The sequence below is a fragment of the Hemibagrus wyckioides genome, linkage group LG03 (genome assembly GCF_019097595.1).
Source record: "Hemibagrus wyckioides isolate EC202008001 linkage group LG03, SWU_Hwy_1.0, whole genome shotgun sequence".
Lineage (NCBI taxonomy): Eukaryota > Metazoa > Chordata > Actinopteri > Siluriformes > Bagridae > Hemibagrus > Hemibagrus wyckioides.
The window spans coordinates 21,954,530-21,977,832 of record NC_080712.1 but is presented as its reverse complement, the minus strand read 5'-3'; the positions used below and the strand labels follow the sequence as shown (position 1 = coordinate 21,977,832).

At 41.5% G+C, this 23,303-nt stretch overlaps 1 protein-coding gene across 2 annotated transcripts in view; it reads left to right on the top strand.

Annotated features, from left to right (window-relative positions):
- atp10d (ATPase phospholipid transporting 10D) overlaps window positions 1-21,767 on the top strand; it is a 35,778-nt gene extending 14,011 nt beyond the window's left edge. For both annotated transcript variants that reach the window (XM_058385659.1, XM_058385660.1), the window contains 15 exons: window positions 2,119-2,371; window positions 4,594-4,790; window positions 4,895-5,071; window positions 6,005-6,578; window positions 12,659-12,756; window positions 12,975-13,101; window positions 13,813-13,997; window positions 14,115-14,409; window positions 15,043-15,119; window positions 16,058-16,183; window positions 16,348-16,548; window positions 17,105-17,185; window positions 17,916-18,020; window positions 19,546-19,733; window positions 19,888-21,767. In XM_058385659.1, coding sequence (XP_058241642.1) covers window positions 2,119-2,371; window positions 4,594-4,790; window positions 4,895-5,071; window positions 6,005-6,578; window positions 12,659-12,756; window positions 12,975-13,101; window positions 13,813-13,997; window positions 14,115-14,409; window positions 15,043-15,119; window positions 16,058-16,183; window positions 16,348-16,548; window positions 17,105-17,185; window positions 17,916-18,020; window positions 19,546-19,733; window positions 19,888-20,119 — 2,916 coding nt within the window. In that variant the 3' untranslated portion in view covers window positions 20,120-21,767. The remainder of the gene's footprint in view (window positions 1-2,118; window positions 2,372-4,593; window positions 4,791-4,894; window positions 5,072-6,004; window positions 6,579-12,658; window positions 12,757-12,974; window positions 13,102-13,812; window positions 13,998-14,114; window positions 14,410-15,042; window positions 15,120-16,057; window positions 16,184-16,347; window positions 16,549-17,104; window positions 17,186-17,915; window positions 18,021-19,545; window positions 19,734-19,887) is intronic.
- Window positions 21,768-23,303: the final 1,536 nt, after the last annotated feature.

Below are 23,303 nucleotides of genomic sequence, written 5' to 3'. Positions count from 1 at the left end.
TCTTCATAACACTGACTGTGCAGAGTTTTTTGTGTTTTCCTCATGTCTATGCGGCATTCTCTACATTTTTTCCCCACTTTTCCAAGAACATAATGATAATGAATTTGCTACATTTCCCCTAAGTGTGTGTGTGTGTATATATATATATATATATATATATATATATATATATATACATACACACACACACACACACATATATATATATAATATATATAATATATTATATTATATTATACACTACTCACTATACACTATAATTATATTATATTATACACTACTCACAAAAAGTTAAAAGTTGCTACAGTGATATTATATCATGAAAGTAGGGCATTTAAATTTCAATGGTGATTTCCTCATCTCAGACAATTTATTGAAACAAAAGCCAACAACAGTAGTGTGTATACCACAACAAAAAAATGTCAGTGTCTCAATAATTTGTCATGTGCCCTTGACCATCAATTACAGCTTAACGACGATGTCTCATGCTGTTCACGAGTCGACTTATTGTCTGCTGAGGCATGGCATTCCACTCTTCTTGAAGGGCGGCCCTCATGTCATTGAGGTTCTGGGGTGCAGGGTTACGAGCCTCTACACGGCGACTCAGCTGATCCCATAGGTTTTCTATGGGATTCAGGTCTGGAGAAAGTGCAGGCCACTCCATCTGAGGTACCCCAGCCTCCAGCAGCCGTTCCCTAATGATGCGACCTCGATGAGCCGGAGCATTGTCGTCCATGAAGATGAAATTAGGGCTGTGTTGTTTATGCAGGGGCACAATGACTGGATTAATGATGTTATTCAAGTAGTATTGGCTTGTCACTGTACCATTCACAAGATGTAGGGCAGTTCTGTATTGAGTAGACACACCTGCCCAGACTGTAACACCACCACAACAGTGGCTGATGCATAGCGCTCTCCTTGACGTCCCCAACATCGTTGGCGGCCATCATTTCTGCTCACCGTGAATTGACTTTCATCAGAGAACAGCACTGAGGCCCACTGGTCCCTCGTCCAGTGTAAATGCTCCCTGGCCCGATGCCTGTGCCTGGTGGTGTGGTCAGGTACCCTTGCAGGTTGTCTAGCACGCAGACCCCACTGATGTAAACGGTTTCGAATGGTCTGACGTGACACTTGGGTGCCTCTCACCTCCCTTAAATGTGCCTGGAGTTGAGTGGCATTCATCATCCGGTTCTGCAGGGCACTGTTCACAATGAAGCGGTCATCAACATGGGATGTGGCCAAAGGACATCCAATTCTATGCCTTTCTGTGACTCTTCCAGTCTCTTTGTATCTCTGTCGCAACCTGCTGATGACACTGATGGCACTCTAAGCTCAGTGGCCACTTCCCTCTTAGAATATCCTGTCTGAAGCCTCACAATGGCGAGGTCCTGTTGATCAACTGTTAGGTGTGGTCTTGGTCTCATGATGTCAAAATGTGAACAGCATGATGAAGAGGACTGTTTAAATACCAATTCTAATTGAACCAGAAGATTTATTGGTTGATTCATGGATCAAACACCAGTTGTGAATTTTGCCGTTACGCACCTTGTTAGAGAACAGCAAGTTATGCAAAAAGTACTGAAACACTGAACAGTTGGACATGTGCATTCAAAAGTGTAGAGAAGGTCAAATTAAGTTCACCAAATTTCTAGTACTGTAAAGTGCTCTTTGCTGACCATTTGCTGTACTTGGCAATAAAACCTTTTCTGATTCTGATTCTGTAAAGGTTATAGTGCATTTTAGGTGCATCCTGAAATTTCACCCAAAAGCCGAATATCCTTAACTTTTTGTGAGTAGTGTGTATATATATATATATATATATATATATAACTGCAATGGACAGTTGTTCCTTTCCAGGGTCTAGACCCACCTCATGTTCTGACCAGAATAAATTAAAAAACATTTAATTTCAAATAAACATCTGTAAATATTATTGTTTTATTAACCATAACACATTATCATTCCTTGTTTGAAATAGTCCACTGTGCTGTTTTTCTGTTCTTCTTACATGTCTGAACTGCTCTTCATACTGTGCAAAACAGGGCTTCTTCAATTTAACACAAGTCTCAGGTTTCCCACCTACTCATATGCGCATCTATCTGTACCTCTGTGTTTCAGGTTCTCATTCCCATTTCTCTGTACGTGTCTATAGAAATAGTGAAATTAGGGCAGATCTATTTTATCCAGAATGATCTGGATCTGTATAATGCCAGGCTGGATACTGGTATACAGTGCAGGGCTCTGAATATCACTGAGGATCTGGGACAGATCCAGTACTTGTTCTCAGATAAGACAGGAACCCTCACAGAAAACCGCATGCTGTTTCGTCGGTGCACTGTCGCCGGCAAGGAATATCCTCATAATGAACATGGTGAGTTTTGCCCATCACTTCATCTCGTTCTGATTATACAACAAACGTTTCCCTGTGGCTGTTCTTTTGTTTGAGCTTGCTAAACTACTTCAACTACTTTTCTTCACTGGTTTGTCTATACTACAAATGACTTGTACTAGCACTGTCCAACATTCAAATATGACCTTTTTAATGGCATTTCAGTATGCTTTACTGATTACAAAATATTTAGCAGGAATTATTACATTTAGGGAACTTAACCTTTCTTTTTCCAAACTGGATAAATACTGTTATGTTTGGACTTCTGTGGCCTGAGGGCATTCTATTAACGAGGCCACAACACCTCTGAATAAAAGTGACAAGAGGAACTGTTGAGTAACGCAGTCATGTGTACACATATCAGTAGCTTACTTGTTGTGTAAAGGAAACATGCTTTATTGGCATCACAAAGAGTTGCCATTATGACAAAAAATTAAATCCGCACCTGCAAAATAGCTGTGGCTTGTAAATGCCTGACTGTATGTACATATCTAACATCCAAAAATAACACTTCACCATGTACACTACTAAATATTAAAACAAAGAATTGCTGATCTCCTGGGATTTTCACCAACAGCTGCGTCTAGAGTTTATACAGAATGTTGTGGGCAGAAATGCCTTGTTGGTGGCAGTGGTAAGAGGAGAATGGCCAGACTGGCTCACCAAAACTGGACACCTGGTCTTTTTCCAGTCGTGTATTATTCTGTGTGAACTTTAGAGACAGCTGTGGTTGAAAAGTCAAAGAAATGAGCAGTTTATGAACTGCTCAATACCGGTGGTGTAAAGTAACGAAGTAAAATTACTTTGTTACAGTACTTAAGTATTTTTTGAGAGTTTTTGTACTTTACTTGAGTTTTTATATTTCTGTCAACTTTTACTTTTACTTCACTACATTTTTGAAACAAATTCTATACTTTTACTCCAATTCATTTTCTGTTCGGCATTTTCGTTACTACAAAACACCTGCGTCTAAATTTGCGGTAAAGGAACTTTGTGGTTAGTGATGACTTTAGGCTATGTCCACATGTAGCTGGGTATTTTTAAAAACAGAGATTTTTCTTGGTTTTTTTTTTATTCTGTCCACACGACCTACGTGTTAAAGATATCTTTGTCCACATGAAAATGCAAAACGCCCTGTTAAGTGCTGTCAGGAGCATGCCTAGCCAATCAGAAGCCTAGACAAAACTTTATTGCCGGTTCTGGTAGTTTAACAACAATGGCGCGTCGAGGGAAAGCAATGCCCTTGACATGCTATATAATGTAGAAGTCCGACCGGGTCTCGTCCAAAACCGCCATCGCTGTGTGTGTTGTCGGAGTTTTGTATGTAGCAGCAGTGAGCTTCGTATTACATTCCGGCCCTCTGTTCATGAACGTAATGTGTGAGTAACTGCGCGTGTATGTGCACGCATGTAAAAAAGTGCAGTAAATAACATTGATACAGTCAGTAGTTTACGTAAGTCTGCTATTGCACAAAATATCTTCATAAACAAAGCTGACGTCAAATCAAGGAGACCGGCACACAGACAGTGATGACAATTCGTCAAAATCTCCGTTTCCCCTGTCTACACAACACCACTGAAAACAGAGTTTTGGAAAATCTTTACTTTGGAAGGAGTTTTCCAAAAGCTCAGTTTTCAACGACCTCAAACTGCATTAGCATGTGGACTAAAGGCCAAAACGCTGAGAAAAATCTCCCTTTTTAAAAATCCCTGGCTATGTGTGGACATGGCCTTAGTTACAAGTGCACATGTATGGAAACACTGATACTGTACACGTCATTACAATACATTTCTAAAGACCTCTTCTTTCTTTCATGCAAGACTTATTTTTTGGTGGTGCACTTATTGAGAACTTTAAGAAAGAAAGCAGTACAGAATAAAATTCATAATTCTCTAAATTATTACGGTCTTGCTTTTTTATTAATTTACTTCTACTTTTACTTTCCATACTTGAATACATTCATGAAAATACTACTTTTGATACTTAAGTACAGTTTATTTCAGATACTTTAAGACTTTTACTCAAGTAGAATTATAATGGTTGACTTTAACTTTTACTTGAGTCATTTTCTAACAAAATACCTGTACTTTTACTCAAGTGTGGCTTTTGGGTACTTTATACAACACTGCTCAATACAAAGTTGACCCCTATGTGCATTATATTCTGTGTGTGTGTGTGTGGTCTTTTGTGTATGTATCCTCCAGCAAAAGCTATGGAGCAGTATGAGGAGCAGGTTGCAGGCCAACCTGATCGGACACTCGCGCTGCGTTCTAGCTCCAGAAAGTCTCTCAGTTGCAACCGCAGCTCTGTATCCCTCAACACCCTTACTGCTGCTTCTGACACACACTCGCCACATAGCACACTCAACCGTCACGTAGCTGGGGCTTTTAGCAGTGCCATGGTAAATACTGGAAAACTGAAACAGAACCAACATATCTTTATATATTCACATGTGTGTTTGATTGTGTTTCTGTTTGAATATGTATTTATGTCCATCTTTCTCAGGAGTGTGCAGTGATTCCAGATGTGGAGCTGCATGAAAAGCTGCGAGCCCTTTCGTTTCCTCGGTGCTCTTCTATTAAGTATGATGCCTCAGAACTCTCACACATCTTAGACTTCTTCCTTGCCCTGGCTGTCTGCAACACTGTGGTGGTTTCCTCCCCCAGTCAGCCACGTCACGTGGTACAAGCCGCACAATACACTACACAGTACACCGTCTCTATTATTCTCTGCTAAAATGCTTCCTCTTTTGTCACCTGTAAATCTAAAGGTGCCAAAATACAGTTTAGCCATATCATTTACAGCTTTTGAGATCTTGCTATGGCTGTGCCAGAGAAACCTGAAAACCAAGTTTCCCAAACTTTTTCAGTTCAAGCCGCAGTCAGTCTAAAATGTAAATAAAATTAGCGATAGAAAACAAGAAGAAGACAGTGGGCCTATTGGAAATGGGAAAAGCTACAAATGATTAAGCTGGAGACATTCTGAGCTTGACACATATCTGATGGAGAAACAAATTTACCCTTACAAAAATCTGTCAGCTCAACAATATCATGTGAACAAAAAGTGCCACTAAAAAGGTCTGACTGCTCCTGATTGGGGTAACTGTATGCAAAATGGTGACATGTTTGTCATATGTATCAAAATAGCTTTTCATTTGCAATAAAAAAATTCAGCTCACAAAGAACAAGTAGTTATTGTCTAATGTGCTGAATTAAAGCTGGGTAATAAACACAGTTTTTATTTTTACATTTTATTTGTTTTCCTATTGTACTTTATAAGCTTTATAGGCTTACCACATCTTCAGTTAATTAAACAGCATGAGTCTGGTTTAGCACTGAATTCCCTGAATCTTGTTAGACACCTACACTTTTTTTATATATCAAATTTCATTTTTTGTACAAACAACTCAACAGGAGTGGTTCTTATGCAAGTCTGAAACACTTGGCTTGTGAATAAACGATTTCTAATTATTGTCCTGTGGTTTTAATGTGTAGATTACTTCCAGATTCTGAAAGAGGTTGATTAGTGGTGTCATTTTCAGTTATTCCTCTTAGAGTACATGAGTTATAATATGAATTACAAGCTTATGAAACTGTTCTTATGTGATTGCTTCAGGTGAAGACACCAGTGGCTCGCACTCCTTTACGCTCTCTGGAGGAAATGAAGACTCTTTTGCAGAAATTGAGTCGTCCTCGCTTTTCAATGTCTCCCATTGAGAGCACGGACAGCCCTCCTGGCCACACCAGGAGGTTCTTTTCTCTCGGCCGTAACAGTCACAATACGCCTCAACACACACCTACAAACACTCCGTCACCCAGCCCTGCCATCACGCCTCAACAGCAACACCACATAGAGGTCTCGGAACAAGACTGTGATGAAGATAATAAAGAAGAAGATGATGATAAAGAGGAAGAAGAGGAGTTGCTATATGAGGCAGAGAGCCCGGATGAGGCTGCACTGGTGCAGGCTGCAAAGGCATACGGCTGCACTCTGCTGGGCAGGTCCCCAGAGCAGCTGCTGGTTGCCCTGCCAGGCACCGGGCCACTCACTGTGCCACTGCTTCACTTACTGCCCTTCCACTCCGTCCGCAAGACAATGTCAGTAGTGGTATGTCATCCACTCACCAGCCAGGTGGTGGTCTACACCAAAGGAGCTGACAATGTCATTATGGAACTGGCTGGGACAGCAGGTGTGTGATTTCATCAGCCTTTCTGTGTCAGAGGGTGTCTTTGGATGTCTCTTGTCAGTGATCAGTATTGACTGAGAATCTTTCTGAACTAGTTACTGGCTGTAATATGAATTGTATAGTGCTTTACACTCAGTGTGGTAGCCATATTAACATAAAAAGAACTTGGTAAAGTTGGTCTTACATTAATGCAGTGAATACAGGACACTACTGACTCAAGGTAGTCCTAATTTTTGGCTAGTGCTATCGAAAGTATTTGACCAGAGAATTTATCATTTAATTTTCTCATCCTGACACTCTTTCTCACAAATGTTATCCTACTGTAATGTCGCGAGTGCCTGCTTAGGCAAATCTTGTAGGGTCTGTGTGCACTGTCTGACGCCTTCCCAACCCACCTTTATTACACCAATCCCCGTTTAGCTTATATGGCCTGATGGCATAGCAGGTAGCGTGTTGGGCAGGCCAGTGTGTCGTTGAATCTCCTTGGTTCACGTCCCGCTTCGGACAGTTTCTTAGGTTTGTATTTTTGTTTGCCTATTTCTGCTCATTATTCTGCCCGGCTCCCTGATCGAATTTTCCATCTGCTTTCATCCATTTGGGTAACGGGTCTAGCTCAGTGCTCACCCCCTCACTTAGTGCTGAGCCCTTCTTCCCCGTAACAGTATGTCCGCACCAGAACGTGAATCAGCCGGCCTGGAGCGGATAGGGCAGGTTGTGGCAGGTCAAGCCACAACTCTTGGCAAACATGAGCAGGCCCTGACTGCTTTATTTAATGAGGTCCAGGGAATCTCAGAGTAGCTAAAGCACATACAGGGCCTTTTGCAGCCCCAGGGTGCCCCTGCTGCTAGTGGTGCCCAGAGCAGGACCTCCCAACCTGCACTGGCAGAACCAGTCAATTCTGTCCATGCTGAAACACGCTTGCCTTCCCCTCAGCCCTATGCTGGGCAGCCCGGGGGTTGCAACCGATTCATTTTACAGTGCTCTCTAGTATTTGAGATGCAGCCTTCCCAATTTCCAGCAGAGAAATCAAAGATAGCTCATATGATTGCCCTCCTGACTGGTAAAGCCCTAGCTTGGGCAACTGCAGTTTGGCAATATTGCCTGGACGATCATCCCACTGTCAACACCTTTATTGCAGCCCTACGAAATACCTTTGATCACCCCTCCAGAGAAAGGGGCCTGACCTCTTCTCTCCTTCGGATACGCCAAGGCACCCGCTCTGTGGCTGCATACACCATTGAGTTTCGGACTGTGGCAGCTAGTTCGGGCTGGAACGAGCAAGCCTTCCAGGAGGCTTATGTGCAGGGACTTTCGGAGGAGTTTAAAGATGAGCTGGCAGCTCAAGACCCTCCCGATGACCTGGAGACCTTGTATGAGCTTGCTATATGCCTGGACAATCGTCTCCAGGAAAGGCGGTTAGAGCGCCAGTCAAACAGGGAAGCCCAGCAGAGACGTGCTTACAGGCGGGGACACCTAGCCTCCTCTGGGGCCCTTGAACCATCAGAGGCCCTGTTTGAACCCATGCAGTTAGGGGCTACCACTTTACCACGGCAGGAGTGGCCTGCTTACCAAGAACCACTCCAGCCTCAGGGCTCAAGCCAGAGACAGGCTGGCTATCCACGCAGCTTGTTAAAAGGCAAGGGCCCACCCAAGTAGAGGGGTTTGGGTTGGCCCTAAATGCAGCCCCTCATATGTCAGGCCTGTTTCTATCGGCCACCCTTCGTTGGGGCAAGGGCAGACAAGCGGGCCTCCAAGTCTTTATTGACTCAGGGGCTGCAGGTAATTTCATTGATGAAAAATTAACCCACCAGCTGGGCCTACCACTAGAGAATCTCTCTTATCCACTGCCAGTTGCCGCCCTGGATGGCTGGCCCCTGACATCTGGACCAGTAATCTCTCAGACAGCCCCACTTACCCTGCAAATTGGGCGTCACACAGAGCTCATTACCCTGTTTGTCACTAAGGTCCCTGAACTCGGCCTCGTCCTAGGTTTCCCCTGGCTGCAGCTACATAACCCCCACATAGACTGGTCCACGGGCTCTATTTCCATTTGGGGGCCTCAATGCCCTCAGAGCTGCCTCAGGGGCCTCCAAACCTCACCTCCCACTGTTGAGGAATCGGTGGACTTGACAGGCATACCAGAGGTTTATTGGGACCTTAAAATGGTCTTCTCCAAGCAAAGGGCCCAAACCTTGCCACCTCATAGGCCCTTTGATTGTGCCATTAACCTGCTCCCAGGGGTAGCTCCTCCCCGGGGAAGGTTATTCTCCCTTTCTCCTCCAGAACAGAAAGCCATGGAGGAATATATCCAGGAGGCCCTGTCCTTAGGCTTTATCCGCCCATCTACCTCACCAGCAGGTGCAGGTTCCTTCTTCGTCAAGAAGAAAGATGGGGGCCTGCGTCCCTGCATCGATTACCGTGGCTTAAATGCCATCACTCAGAAGGACAGGTACCCTCTGCCCTTGATGAACTCTGCGTTTGACCGCCTTCAACAGGCCAAGGTTTTTACAAAACTAGACCTGCGTAGTGCCTATAATCTTATTCGCATCAGGGCAGGGGATGAATGGAAGACCGCATTCATTACACCCTCAGGGCATTATGAATACCTTGTTATGCCTTTTGGCCTAATGAATGCCCCGGCGGTCTTCCAACGCTTCATAAATGAGGCACTGCGTGAGACCTTGAACCACTATGCATTCGTCTACTTAGATGATATCCTGATCTTCAGTAATTCCCTGAAAGAGCATGTGGTTCATGTTCGCCGGGTTTTACAACTCCTCCTTCAAAACAGTCTGTACATCAAACTCGAGAAGTCACAATTCCATGTTGCCACCATTTCCTTCTTAGGGTTTGTCATATCACAAAAGGGGTTGAGTATGGACCCAGCTAGAATCCGGGCCATCAAAGATTGGCCACAACCTACCTCCCTCCATGCAGTCCAGTGATTCCTAGGGTTTACTAACTTCTTCTCACAGCAGGCATTCGGGCTCTTAAAGGACAAGCTGATCTCGGCCCCTGTCCTTCGGATGCCTGTCCCCGGGTCCCAATTTATAGTCAAGGTGGATGCCTCCAACATTGGGGTGGAGCAGTTCTGTCCCAACGCTCAGGCCCAAAAGGGGAATTGCATCCATCTCCCACCGGCTGACCGCCCCTGAGAGAAACTATGATGTGGGTGATCGTGAGCTCCTGGCTGTAAAATTGGCCTTGGAGGAATGGAGACACTGGCTAGAGGGGGCCAGCCAACCATTCCTCATCCTCACTGATCATAAAAACCTGACATGCATCCAACAGGCCAAGCGCCTAAATCCGCGACAGGCCTTTGTTCTTTGCCTGCTTTGACTTCATATTGTCTTTTAAACCGGGGTCGAAGAATCTTAAGCCAGACGCGCTTTCACACCAGTGGGATCCTCCATCACCTGACCCTGTTCCCCAGCCCATAGTTCCAGCATATAAAATAGTGGCACCTTTACGCTGGGGCTTGGAGGAGGTGGTCCGCCGGGCGCTCCAGCGGGAGCCAGATCCAGGAGGAGGTCCACCAGGCAGGCTTTATGTTCCTCAGTCTGCCCGACCGCAGGTTCTCACCTGGGGTCATTCCTCTCCCTTTGCAGGGCACCCGGGGGCAGTCCGGACTCTGGAGTTCCTACGGCGTAGGTTCTGGTGGCCTGCTATGGACAGGGATGTCCGGGCCTATGTGGCAGCCTGCCAAACTTGTGCTCGTAATAAGGAGCCTCGGGCCCGCCCGCAGGGCCTGCTTCACCCTCTCCCCATACCATCTCGGCCTTGGTCCCACCTTTCTTTAGACTTTGTCACCGGCCTGCCGGTATCTCAAGGGATGACAGTCATCCTTGTGGTGGTGGACCGATTCTCAAAGGCTGGTAAATTTATCCCCCTCCCCAAACTTCCCTCAGCCAAAGAGACCGCAGAGCTCATCCTGCAGCATGTTGTCAGGATCCACGGCTTTCCCACCGACCTAGTCTCAGACCGTGGTCCCCAGTTCGCCAGCCGCTTTTGGAAAGCCTTTTGCCATTTGGTGGGTGCCACAGCTAGCCTGTCATCAGGGTTTCATCCTGAATCGAACGGTCAAACAGAGAGGGTAAATCAGGACCTGGAACGGTCCCTCCGGTGCTTTGCCTCCTCCAGTCCATCCACCTGGGCTAAACACCTAATGTGGGTAGAGTATGCCCATAACACACTCTGGCACTCGGCCTTGGGCATGTCCCCTTTTGAGTGCCAATTTGGCTATCCTCCACCCATGTTTGCCGAGCAGGAGGAGGAACTTGGGGTCCCGGCAGCGGAACAACTGGTAGGTTGGTGTCGCAGGGTCTGGCAGAAGGCCAGGGCGGCACTGCAAGCGGCTGTCCGGAAAAGCGCCCGTGCGGCCAATCGCAAAAGACGTATGGCTCCCACATTCCGTCCTGGCCAGCGGGTCTGGCTGGCGACTAAAGATCTGCCACTGCGGGTGGGGTCCAGGAAATTGGCCCCTCGCTATATCGGTCGATTTAAGGTCCTAAGGCGGATAAACCCAGTGGCCTACCGCCTGGAGCTTCCTCGCTCCATGAGAATTAATCCAACTTTTCACGTGTCTAGGCTGAAGCCGGTTCTCTGTAGTTCCCTAGCACCTAGCACTGAGCCAGCCCCCCCACCACCGCGTATCATTGATGGATCCCCTGCCTTTACGGTTCGGCGAATCTTGGACTCCCGTCGCCATCGCCGGGGCATACAGTATTTGGTGGACTGGGAGGGGTATGGTCCAGAGGAGCGCTCATGGGTACCAGCTCGCCACATCCTAGACCCTGACCTTATCAGGGACTTTCGTAGGAGTCGGGGGATTACTCCTGGACCGCCAGGGGCCGTTCCTCGGGGCGGGGGTACTGTAACGTCGCGAGTGCCTGCTTAGGCACTCGCCTCGCTTAGGCACTAGTTACTTAGTTAATAAATTAACTAAGTAACTCTTAGTAACTTAGATTCTATAGCCTGATAGCGTAGCGGGTAGCGCTTTGGGAATTCCAGTGTGGTGTTGAACCTCCTTGGTTCGCGTCCTGCTTCGGACAGTTTCTTAGGTTTGTATTTTTGTTTGCCTATTTCTGCTCATTATTCTGCCCGGCTCCCTGATCGAATTTTCCATCTGCTTTCATCCATTTGGGTAACGGGTCTAGCTCAGTGCTCACCCCCTCACTTAGTGCTGAGCCCTTCTTCCCCGTAACACCTACACTATGTAACAAACCTTTACTTTGTTCTTGTTCCTGGGAAATAAGTGTTATTTCCCCATTCTTTGTAACACAAATAAAGAGAAAAAAAAGCATTTTAGCCATGAAAGTTTGGGTCAGTTTTGGGCATTTTTTTTAGTAAAATGGGCTAATTTTGAGGTTTTCGTTCTCTAAAAAACCCAAAGCCAAACTTCAAGGGGCTTAATGGTTATTTTTTATCATTTTCCATCAAGAGTAATTGGAAAATGTCATTCACTACCCAGGAACAAAAATGGTGTTACATAGTGTTATTACTCTTAACAGGCTTAACATAATATAGAGAATATATCAGTTATTGTGGACCGACTACAAGAAAGTATTTTTTAAAAGCAGCCATTTGGGATCATAATGTTCAGTGATGATTCTCTGATGGTGGTACAGAAGGCTGGTGTTGTCAAAGCTTTGCTTAATTTCTTAGGAAAAACAACATTGTACTATTATGGCCAAATAATGTATTTGTCTAATTTTTTCAGCTGTTAAACATGATGTCACATTCATGTTTGAGACTTCAACTCATCTGTTTCAGGTTTATGTGTCTCCTCATTCAAATACTTAGGAATCTTTTAGAACTGGACTGACTGCTCAAAAGTGTTGCCAAGATGGCAACAACAAAGCTGTTTTTACTAAGACGTTGAGCTAAGGTTTGACCTCACCAATGACCTTTATCATTCGTCAGTGATCATCATGATTATCAGCCCAAAGAACAGTCTGAATCGCAAATGTCTGTTTTCAGTGTAAATACTAAAGGTTTTTTATTTTATTATGCTAACCTAAAGTTAATACGGTAAAATCTTGTGGCAGTTGTGAATCTGTGTCTTACAGTTGTGTATTTTCCAGATAATGGAGATTGTTCTAGAGAGATCATCAAGCGAACACAGCGACACCTAGATGACTATGCCAAGGAAGGCCTTCGAACACTCTGTGTTGCAAAAAGAGTAGGTCATCTACGTTTCTAACTTCCCCTTCTCCACCACTTTAAATTGCCAGCATTTTCATTAAAAAAGGGAAGTGAGATTTATGGTTTGGTGTTTTGTCACAGATGATCTTTGAAACGATGCCTTTTAATTGTGTGGAAAAACTGGTATTTAAGAATATATTCCCTTTTCTTTGTTCCTGTTGTCAATAATATGGAAGTTTGCTTTTTGACTGGCAGGTCCTGCAGGAGGTGGAGTACAAGGCCTGGCTAACTGAGCATGCTTTTGCTGAAACCAGTATTGAAAACAGAGAAGAACTACTTTTAGAATCTGCTCAGAGACTGGAAACTAACCTTACATTATTAGGTGAGGCACTAAAGCAAGATAGCAAGCATTGCATAAAAGAAAGTTTAATAAAGGCACTTTCTTAATCTGTTTTCCCTTAAACTTGTATATTTAATGTGTTAAATGTGGGATAATTTTAGGTCATGAGCTACTTTTACAGAATGCCTAATGTCAGTAGTAAAATTTGGTGGAGGAGGGATAATGATCTGGGTTTGATGTTCAGCATTTGGGCTAGGTCTCTCAGTTCGATTGAAGGTCAGTGTTAATACTACAGCATGCAAAAGGATTTTAGACAATAGTTTGATCTCAGTTTTGTGGCAATAGTTTAAAGAAGGCCCTTTCCTGTTCTAGCATGACTATACCCCTGTGCACAAAGCTAATCCTTCAAAGACAAGGCTTTGACAAATTTGGTATGGAGGAATTCCAGTGACCTGCAAATTGCCCTGACTTTAAACCCACCGAACATCTATGGAGTGAATTATGACTCACAAATGTTCTTTTGACTGAATTTGCACAAATTCCCACAGACAAGTGACATAATCTTGTAGAAAGCCAGAAGAGTGAAGACATTGTAGACATAAAGGGAAGGCCAATTAATGTCCATTCTTTTATCCTGGGATGACCAGTATGCTCATATAGATGGTCAGGTGTCCACATATTTTGATAATATAGTGTATCAGATTATATAATTATTTAAAATGGTTGTAATTTCATCTAATTTTTTGTCTTCAGGGGCAACAGGTATAGTGGACCGATTACAGGAAGATGTTCCAGAGACGATTGAAGCTTTACAGACAGCAGGGATTAAAGTGTGGGTGCTCACAGGGGACAAACAGGAGACGGCCATTAACATTGCATGTGCCTGTAAACTTTTGCGACCGACTGACCAATTACTTACTGCCAACTGTGACAGCAAGGTGAGAAGATAACTAGATCTCTTGAGTATTGAAAGAGTAGAGTGTTTGTTTAGTTTATTAAGCTTCATTTGTGAACATAATAACTATAGTGTAAATATCTGGTGTTTTCTCTCTCAGGAAGCATGTGAAGTTCGGCTTTTGGAACTCCAGCAAGAGATCAGTGTCCTTAAAGAGAGGGGTTTGTCTAACACTGATACGGCTGTGTCTCAGGATGATGCTGACATCTCCGGTTTTACTCTAGTGATTGATGGCCGCACATTAGACTTTGCCCTGCAAAAGGATTTACAGAAAGTATTCCTGGATGTATCGGTCAGTTGTCGATCGGTCATATGCTGCAGATCTACCCCACTGCAAAAGAGCCAAGTCGTTCGACTTGTTGGTGACTCACTGGGAGTCATGACCCTTGCTATAGGTCAGTACATGTTTTATAAAACCTTTAGAGTAATTGGATTGATTGTTTGAGGCAGAGTACAGGGATAACCACAGTGTATTTGCTGAATCATTTTCAGAGACCACATTATTATCTCCATGATTATGTCAAATCAATCAAACTGACATGCAATATATGGCCAAAGGTTTGCAGAAACCAGATCACACCAATAGTTTGGTCTTCAGCAAACTTTTGACAGAAGTTGGGAAAGCACAATTGAACAGGATGTCTTTGTATGGTCGAGCATTACAGTTTCCTTTGAAGGTTATTATAACAACAAAGTGTGAAATGTGGGTGTCAACAAACCTTTAGCTATAATAGTGTATTTAGAATACTTAGTGTATAAAACAACTCAATATTAATTTAAAACAGTGTCACATCAGGTAATGCTGTGAATATAGAATTCATTCATTGCGTTCATTCAGTGTTTACAAATTTGATTAATAAAATAATAGAAATTGTGGACATGACTGTGTATTGGACTGGGCATTTGACATGATTGTATATTTCATTGCATCTGAAATATTAGACTGTGTTTATGTGTCAATTGCAGTAATGTGCTATATTGTGTTATATTGTGTGTTATATTACGTGTTACATTGTGTGTGTGTTCAGGTGATGGAGCAAATGATGTCAGTATGATTCAGGTGGCAGATGTGGGAGTTGGCATCTCTGGTCAGGAAGGCATGCAGGTATGCATGTTCATGTCTTCCATTCTTTCATCTTTTTTTTTCCTCTGCTCTTCTGTGTTATAGTTACAGACGTTACTGGAATATCAGAGTTCTCAAATACTCAATAAAGGGGTTGCATCTATACAACCTCTGGAGACTTGAAATCGATACACACTGTGCTTCTCAGTAATGGAAACCAGGTCCAAACCCATAAATCCTGAGCTCATCATGGACAGCTTATAAATTACTGATAGACAGTACTCACAGTGAAGTGTATGTGTGAGTACATTCAGTATTGCAGAGCACTAGTACAGGGTTTAAGGATATAGGTTAGGAAGTACAATAATAATTAGTAAATTTTTGATGTATTTTGCACATATAACATGTAAACATGATTTAATTGTATAGGTGAGAACGATGTAAAATATATAAGCCGTCTTTGTTCTTATGGTGTATTCCCTGGGTAGGCTGTTGTTATATAGATCCCTGAAATTAATTCACATTGAAACCTTAAGATCTCTTATGTGTAGATGTAACAAATGCATTTACTATGTGGTGAGTAATGTCCTCATGATGCAATACTTCCTCAGAGTCGGACAAAGGAACAGTATAGTATATCACTGTTAGCATAATCAGAGTATGGGACGTTTCTTGTTTGCTTCATCCACTTGAACTCAGGAAGGTTTAATTGTACTCCTAGGCCATTTCAATTACTTACTTGTACATTACAAGAAGGAAACCCTTTGTATTCTACAGCACAATTCATTTGAATAGCTTAAAAATAAAGCAAATATTCAAGGGCACATTAAAACTTGTAACACTGGAATGCACTCTCCATGTCTTCTACATTTTCACATATAAGAAGAAACAATACAAATGCATGTTCATTACCTAGTAAATGTGTTGTATAAAGTAAGCAATGGGACATTATGTGTTTGGTTCTGTTATGTGTTCTCAAGGCTGTGATGTCCAGTGATTTTGCCATCTCCAGATTTAAACATTTGAGAAAACTACTGCTGGTTCATGGGCATTGGTGCTACACTCGACTGGCTAACATGATCCTGTACTTCTTTTATAAGAATGTTGTGAGTATTAAATATCACACACACACACACACATACATAGACATTGTACACACAGATTTAATCAAACAAAGAACACAAAATACCTTTTTAAGCATTATAGATGAATGAAATGGACATAGATACATATACATAGATGAATGAAATTAATTTCTTTCTCTCTCTAGATGTATGTGAATCTGCTCTTCTGGTTCCAGTTCTTCTGTGGTTTCTCAGGAAGCACCATGAGTAACTCCTGGGTGCTCATCTTCTTTAATCTACTGTTTACATCAGCTCCACCTCTGCTGTATGGAATGCTGGATAAAAATGTGTCTGTTAACATACTCCTGTCCTTGCCACAGCTGTACAAAGCTGGACAGAACAATCAGGTGAGGAAGGAGACTGTCATCCTGTATGATCTGCTGCTGCACTCTTTATGCTTTTGTTCACTGCTGCATTTTGGATGTAGGGAAGCTGTATGCTGCCTTTTTGGCTTAGGACAGTTGCATAGATTGGTTATCTGAGTATACATTTTTGTCCTCTCAAATTAGTCTAGGCCATTCTCCACTGACTTTTCTGCATCAGCAAAGCATTTCCGTCCACAGAACTGCCACTCACTTTTTTTTTTTTCATTCACTATTGTCAATAAACTCTATAGACTGTCATCATGTATAATCTGCTGCTGCTCTCTTTAGGTTTTTGTTCAGTGCAACTGCAGTTGGCCTCAATATTTTTTTACCGTTTTCTCCAGGTTGGAGGAATATGTTGAAATTCCTGACACTGAAAAATTATTTTAAAGCCCATTAGTTCATGTACTTTAATAAGCAGTTATTAATCATTGTATCCTACCTCGATGCTCTGAAATCATACAATCCTTTTCTTTATCAATGAACCTTTTGGATTTTCACTGTTTTGTAACATGCCTGTGTTTCTGTTTGCTTGCAGGCCTACCTCCCCTCCACCTTTTGGCTGAACATGTTAGATGCATTTTACCAGAGCCTGGTCTGCTTCTTTATTCCATATTGTGTGAGTTCAGGTTTAGCTCCACTACAGTGTTTGTATATATCAGCTGTGTAATTTTTTGAATATTAGAAGATCTATTTATAACACTTTTCCAGCAAGCAACACCACTTAGAAAGATTCAATAGCAAATCTTAATTTGAGTTTTCCATCTTTTAACCACACTTGGGAAAGTAAAGGGTAGTGCTCAGGTGGGGAGAAATGACAGGCATCACATCTATATGTGCTTTATGAACATTCTATATACCACTACAAAAATAAAAATCTCACAAAAAAGAAAAAAAGGCAAATATATCATTTGATGTTAAAAATGTGAGAGAGATATGCCACAGAGTGAACTAATGTTTGTGGCTGAACCACAAATTATTATACTATGCATGAGAACCTATGAGCACATCATAAAACTATAATTCTGCATCTTAAATTACTAAAGAAAATGACTTCACGTCTGATGCTTTTTTGCATCTTAGAGAAGTGATTCCATTTAGAAGCATTAATCAGGAAGTGTCTGTGATCATTGTGCTTGACTTCAGCCAGATTCAGACAGGTGGTTAAACATTCGAGTCAGGTACAGCACAGATTAGATGTATGTGGAAACAGTAAGTTAGCTTTCATTGTCCAGTGGAAAACTAATTTTCTTTACTGACTGTTTTTTCATCAATTAATATCCAGGTTGTTGTCATGGCAGATGATTTTAATGTTCGTTTTTGTTTGTGTGTTGTGTGTCTTTGTTCAGTCATATGCAGGTTCCGACATCGACCTATTCTCATTTGGTTCTCCCATCAATGGTTCAGCTCTTCTCATCATCCTTCTGCACCAGGTCATCGAGAGCCACACATTGGTGAGCCACTCTAAAATGATCTAGAATCAACCAAAATGGTTCTTAAATAGATTTGCTTATTTTTAATGGGGAGTGTACACTCAGTGATCACTTTTTTAGGAACACTATACTAATACTGAGTAGGTACTGAGTACTTCCTCTCAAAACAGCATCAGATTTTCCTGCAATGGATTCTACAAGATGTTGGATTCCTTTGAGATTCTACTCCATCTTGGCATGATTGCATCACACAATTCATGCAGGTCTTTCATGTTGTAAACCTCCTGTTCTACCACTTCCCAAAGGTGTTCTACTGGATTTAGATCCAGTGACTGGGAAGGGCAGTGAAAAACAATGAACTCATTATGTTCATGAAACCAGTTTGGGAAGACTTTTGCTTGGTGCATGGTGCATTATCATTCTGGAAGTAGCCATTAGAAGATGGATAAAATGTGGCCATTAAGGCATTCACAATACTCCAAAAGGCTTTCACATTCAAGCAATGACTGGTATCTACATGCCCAAAGAGAGCTAACAGAACAACAAGATGTTTCAGTCTGCAGAACTGCTGCTCATGGGTTGTTTTTTCTTTATTGCATCATTCTTAGTAAACACTAGAGACTGTTGTGTGGGAAAACTCCAGGAAATCAGCAGTTATAGATATACTCAAATTTGCCCTTTCTGGCCTCAACAATCATGCCACAGTCAAAAGGACTGAGTTCACCGACCATCAACCGACAGGATGAGGAAAAAATGTGAACATTTCCTGAAACTTTTTGCCTAAATCGTGATGATTTTATGCATTGCACTGCTGCCACACAACGAATGTGTAGGTGCTTATGTGCTTCTAATAAAGTGAATATGAAAGCTTTATTCATTCCTCCTCTTAACAGCTAGTAACATATTCTCTGAACAGAGATGAAATTAGAGTATCTGTAATGATACATAAATGCTATGGGTTTTTTAATACATGCAGTAGAGAAAGGGTTTAATTTTGTGATGTAGGTAGGTCCATTAGCATCTCTACACAGGTACACCGTGGACAGTGATCATGTAGAGTAATAAGAGCATAACCAAGCAGGCAAAGAAAAACCATCAGGGTAACAAAAGAATTAAAAGACAAAATAAATCTTTCTATCTTGTAATTATTCTTGCAAGGTGCATGATGGAACTCCAGATATAGTCATCAGGATAATTATCAGATTTCTGCTGGAAATACTTTTGTACAAAGATGTGATACATGTCCTCTCTGCTGTTTCAATTAGTTGTGGTCTGTGCATATCAAGTCTAGACAAGCCATAAAGCTTAGCATACCTTATAGCATTGCCGACTCATAGAGAATGTGGTGTAATGGTAATAGATTTTATGGTAAGCCCCCGTTGACCTACCTGTTAATAATGTAGTAAACCTTCACTAAAATAAACTGCTCTCATAACTGCTGTGTGTTTGTCAGAGAAATAAGATTTTCTCATTTTATAAAACAAGTTGCTTATTTATCTGTTGACTTTGCCTCCTCTAAAATCTTTCTTTGTTGTGTGATCTACAGACATGGCTCCATGCAGTGGTGTTACTAGGCAGTGCCCTCTTCTACTATGTGTTTGTACTAGTATACAGTGTCACATGTGTTACATGTAACTCTCCCACAAACCCATATGGCATAGAGACCAAACAGATGTCTGAACCACTGTATTACTGTGTGTGCGGAGTCACTACTGTCCTCGCACTGCTGCCCAGGTATATACACACACCTCTGTAGACCTATACATCTATACATACTCATACTTATATACAACAGAACAACTGTGCTTATTCAGTTTTGAAAAGAAAAAGGAAAAAGAATTCTCACATTCTCTTTCTCTCTCTCTTTTTGTCTGTTTTTCTCTCACAGGCTGTTGTGTCGTGTCCTGTCTAACTCCATCTGTCCGTCTGACATAGTGAAGGCTCAGAAACTGGACAGGTCCTCCACATGGCAATATTGGAACAGTGTCCAACAAAGGAAAGAAGACAAATCTGCCAAAGTAAAATTGAACTCTAGACTGCTTCCTCAGACTCTCAGTTTGAATGCAGACATGCGCCACTTTGCGAACTGCAGTTCAGAGGCTGGTCCTGTACCCACATGAGCAAAAGACACGTTGTAGTTTTGGGAAAATCTGACCAATCCACAAACTGGTTTTGCTGGTTTTGAGTAAATAATGTGTTTACTTTCACTGACATTTCCATCTTTCATCAAAACTACGCCTATTAGCCTGTATGTTACGTGTGTACATAGCTTATTGTAGAGTGCCTCAAGCTAGCACTCCACATCCACAATCTACATAGAGTAGGTTTTCTGACAGAATAAATAAAAGGCTGAATAATATTAGACTATCTGAAACAGACATGATTTTCATATTTACATGATATGCTGGACAAGGGTGTTGGTTTTAGTGCATTATGCTAAATACCAAAATGCTAGGCCTCCCTGTAAGAAAAACTAATACGAGTTTCAGAAGACAATCACTGTAAGAAGAGAAAATGAGATTTATCAGGTTTACTGCTACTTGATAAAACTGACCCAAATGGAGGAGTTCCAGTTTGATATCATCAGCGGTACAGGATGTGCTCGCGTGTGTGTGCCAACACAAACAGGAAGTGCCCGTTTTGTTGGGATTGATGTTTACATGTATATCCATTTACATGTACAGCATTTGGTATTAGTGTTAGAAGTGTTTTTTCCTGTCAAAATCATATCCTAGTACATAAAATTCATACAGATCAGGGTCTAATTGTCTTAAGGGAGAATCCTGGTAGATAAAAGTTCAAGGAGTTTGTACAGCAACACAAACAGCACAGGTTTTTTAATACACATTGTTGAAGCAAATGTTACAGCGTTACAAAAAACAGTAACAGTAAAAAAAGTTTAAACCAAGGTTTAATAAGACTCCTGTAGAATTATTTCTACTCCCAACACACCTCAGTCTATGAGAGATGGATAACCTATGCAGGGTGGTGGGCCTCCAGACCACACTGCAAAAGCAACTCTGAGAGGCTTTGAGAGTATTAAGTTTGGGGGGCATAAAAACAAACTGAGTACTTTTATTTTTTTTATGTACATTTATTTACTTTTGACTGCACAATATGAGCGAAACTATAATGTGAAAGACTTTAACCGAGATACGTCTTGTGATTTGTGAATGTTTACACAAGGTTAATGTCCATCAACACACCCAAAAAACCATCCAGGACAGGAAGTTCACAGCATAAAAAATCATTTATATAGGTCATTTGTTACTGGGCTTATTTTATATTATATCCTTCTGCAGTACCAGTATTTCAGTGTTGTAATAACTGTGAACATTCATGATGCTCAGATATTGCAAACTATAAGTGCAAACCATGTTGTTGACTCAATAGTTCACGTAGCGTTTTTTCTGTAGTCAGTGCTAATGCATTTCAGTGATACTGAGAAGGAAGCTGAAATGAATGTCTTTCAATCACTTTTTTTTTCTTCAGAAAATGATGTGTGTGTTGATCTGTGATTACCATTAAGAACAATGTAATGAGGAATGAATTTGATATTTGACCATGTGATTATGTGACTGAAATACCTGTTGGAAAAAAATTGGGGGCGTGTTTTTTTGTTTTGTTTTGTTTTTGTTTTTTGTTTGTTTGAGTTTCTTTGTGTATTTTTGTACGCTATTGTAAGTTTTGAAAGATTTACAAATTCAGGATAGAATATGAACAGCCTCAAGAAAAATTGTTTAAAAAATGAAATAAAATTGAGAAAGTCACTGTTGTTGTTCTTTGTATTGTTCATTATACTGAAAGCATTTTTAAACATCCTGTTCCAGATTTATTCCCCCTTTTCCTATTATAATAACCTGCACTCTTCTGGGAAGTATTTCCACTAGATTTTGGAGCATGCTCATTAAGGCATTTGTACTCATCCTGTGACAAGAGCAGTACTAGTGAGGTCAGGCACTGAGGTCAGGTAAAGAGACCTGTGATGAAGTCAATGTTTCAGTTCATCCCAAAGGTGTTCAGTGGGGTTAAGGTCAGGGCTCTATGAAAGTCACTCAAGTTCTTCCACTCCGACCTTAACAAGCCATGTCTTCAGGAAGGTCACTTTGTACATAGAGGCCTTATCATGATGAAACAGGTTTGGGCTCCTTGGTTCTAGTGAAAGAGAACTAAAGCTACAGCATTCAGAGACATTTTACACACATGTACAAAATTGTTGGTACCCTTCCATTAAAGAAAGAAAATCCTACAATGGTCACGAAAATATCTTCAAAAGTAATAATAAATAAAATGTACTGAAAATTGACTAATGAAAATCAGACATTGCTTTTGAAGTGTGGTTCATGAAAAGCATTTAAAAAAAATAATAATGAAACTGGCCTGGACAAAAATGATGGTACCCTTAACTTAATATTTTGTTGCACAACTTTTTGAGGCAAGCACTGCAATCAAGCAATTTCTGTAACTCTCAATGAGACTTCTGCACCTGTCCACAGGTATTTTGGTCCACTCCTCATGAGCAAACTGCTCCAGCTGTCTCAGGTTTTGAAAAGGCTTTTTTTGATTTGGCTTTCCACAAATGTTTAATAGGATTCAGGTCAGGGCTCATAGAAGGCCACTTCAGAATAGTCCAATGTTTTGTTTTGGGTGTTTTTAGCTGGGTATTTTGGGTAATTATCCTGTTGGAGGACACAACCTGCGACTGAGACCAAGCTTTCTGACACTGGACAGCACATTTCGCTCCAGAATGCAAAGTCTGATTTTCATTATTCAATTTTCAGTACTTTTTAATGACTTTTATCAGTTTAAACTTAAGTGACCATTGTGGGTTTTTTTTTTTTTCTTTAATGGAAGGGTACCAACAATTCTGTCCACGTGTGTATACAATCGTGTGCTTCTAGCAATGTGTGACGGTCAGCTGTCCACAGACTTTAAGCCATATAGTTAATGATAAATAAGCATTTGTTATGCTTCATCAGTCAATGATTTAATTTTTTTCCACTTTAGCATTTTCAGTTATTACCTATGTTTGTGGATACTGCTGGAAGTTGTAAATTTCCTATTGGGATGAATAAAGTATCTATCTATCTATCTATCTATCTATCTATCTATCTATCTATCTATCTATCTATCTATCTATCATTTAACAATTTGGATTTCTATTCATCTATTTTTATTATTGACCACTGTCATTCTCTGTGGAACGGTTTGAATTTTATAAGTGGATAATAATTAATTCTGTAACTAAAGTTTATTATAGCGTGAATCAGCGTGTGATAGAGGATAAAGGTGTGGGCGTGACCG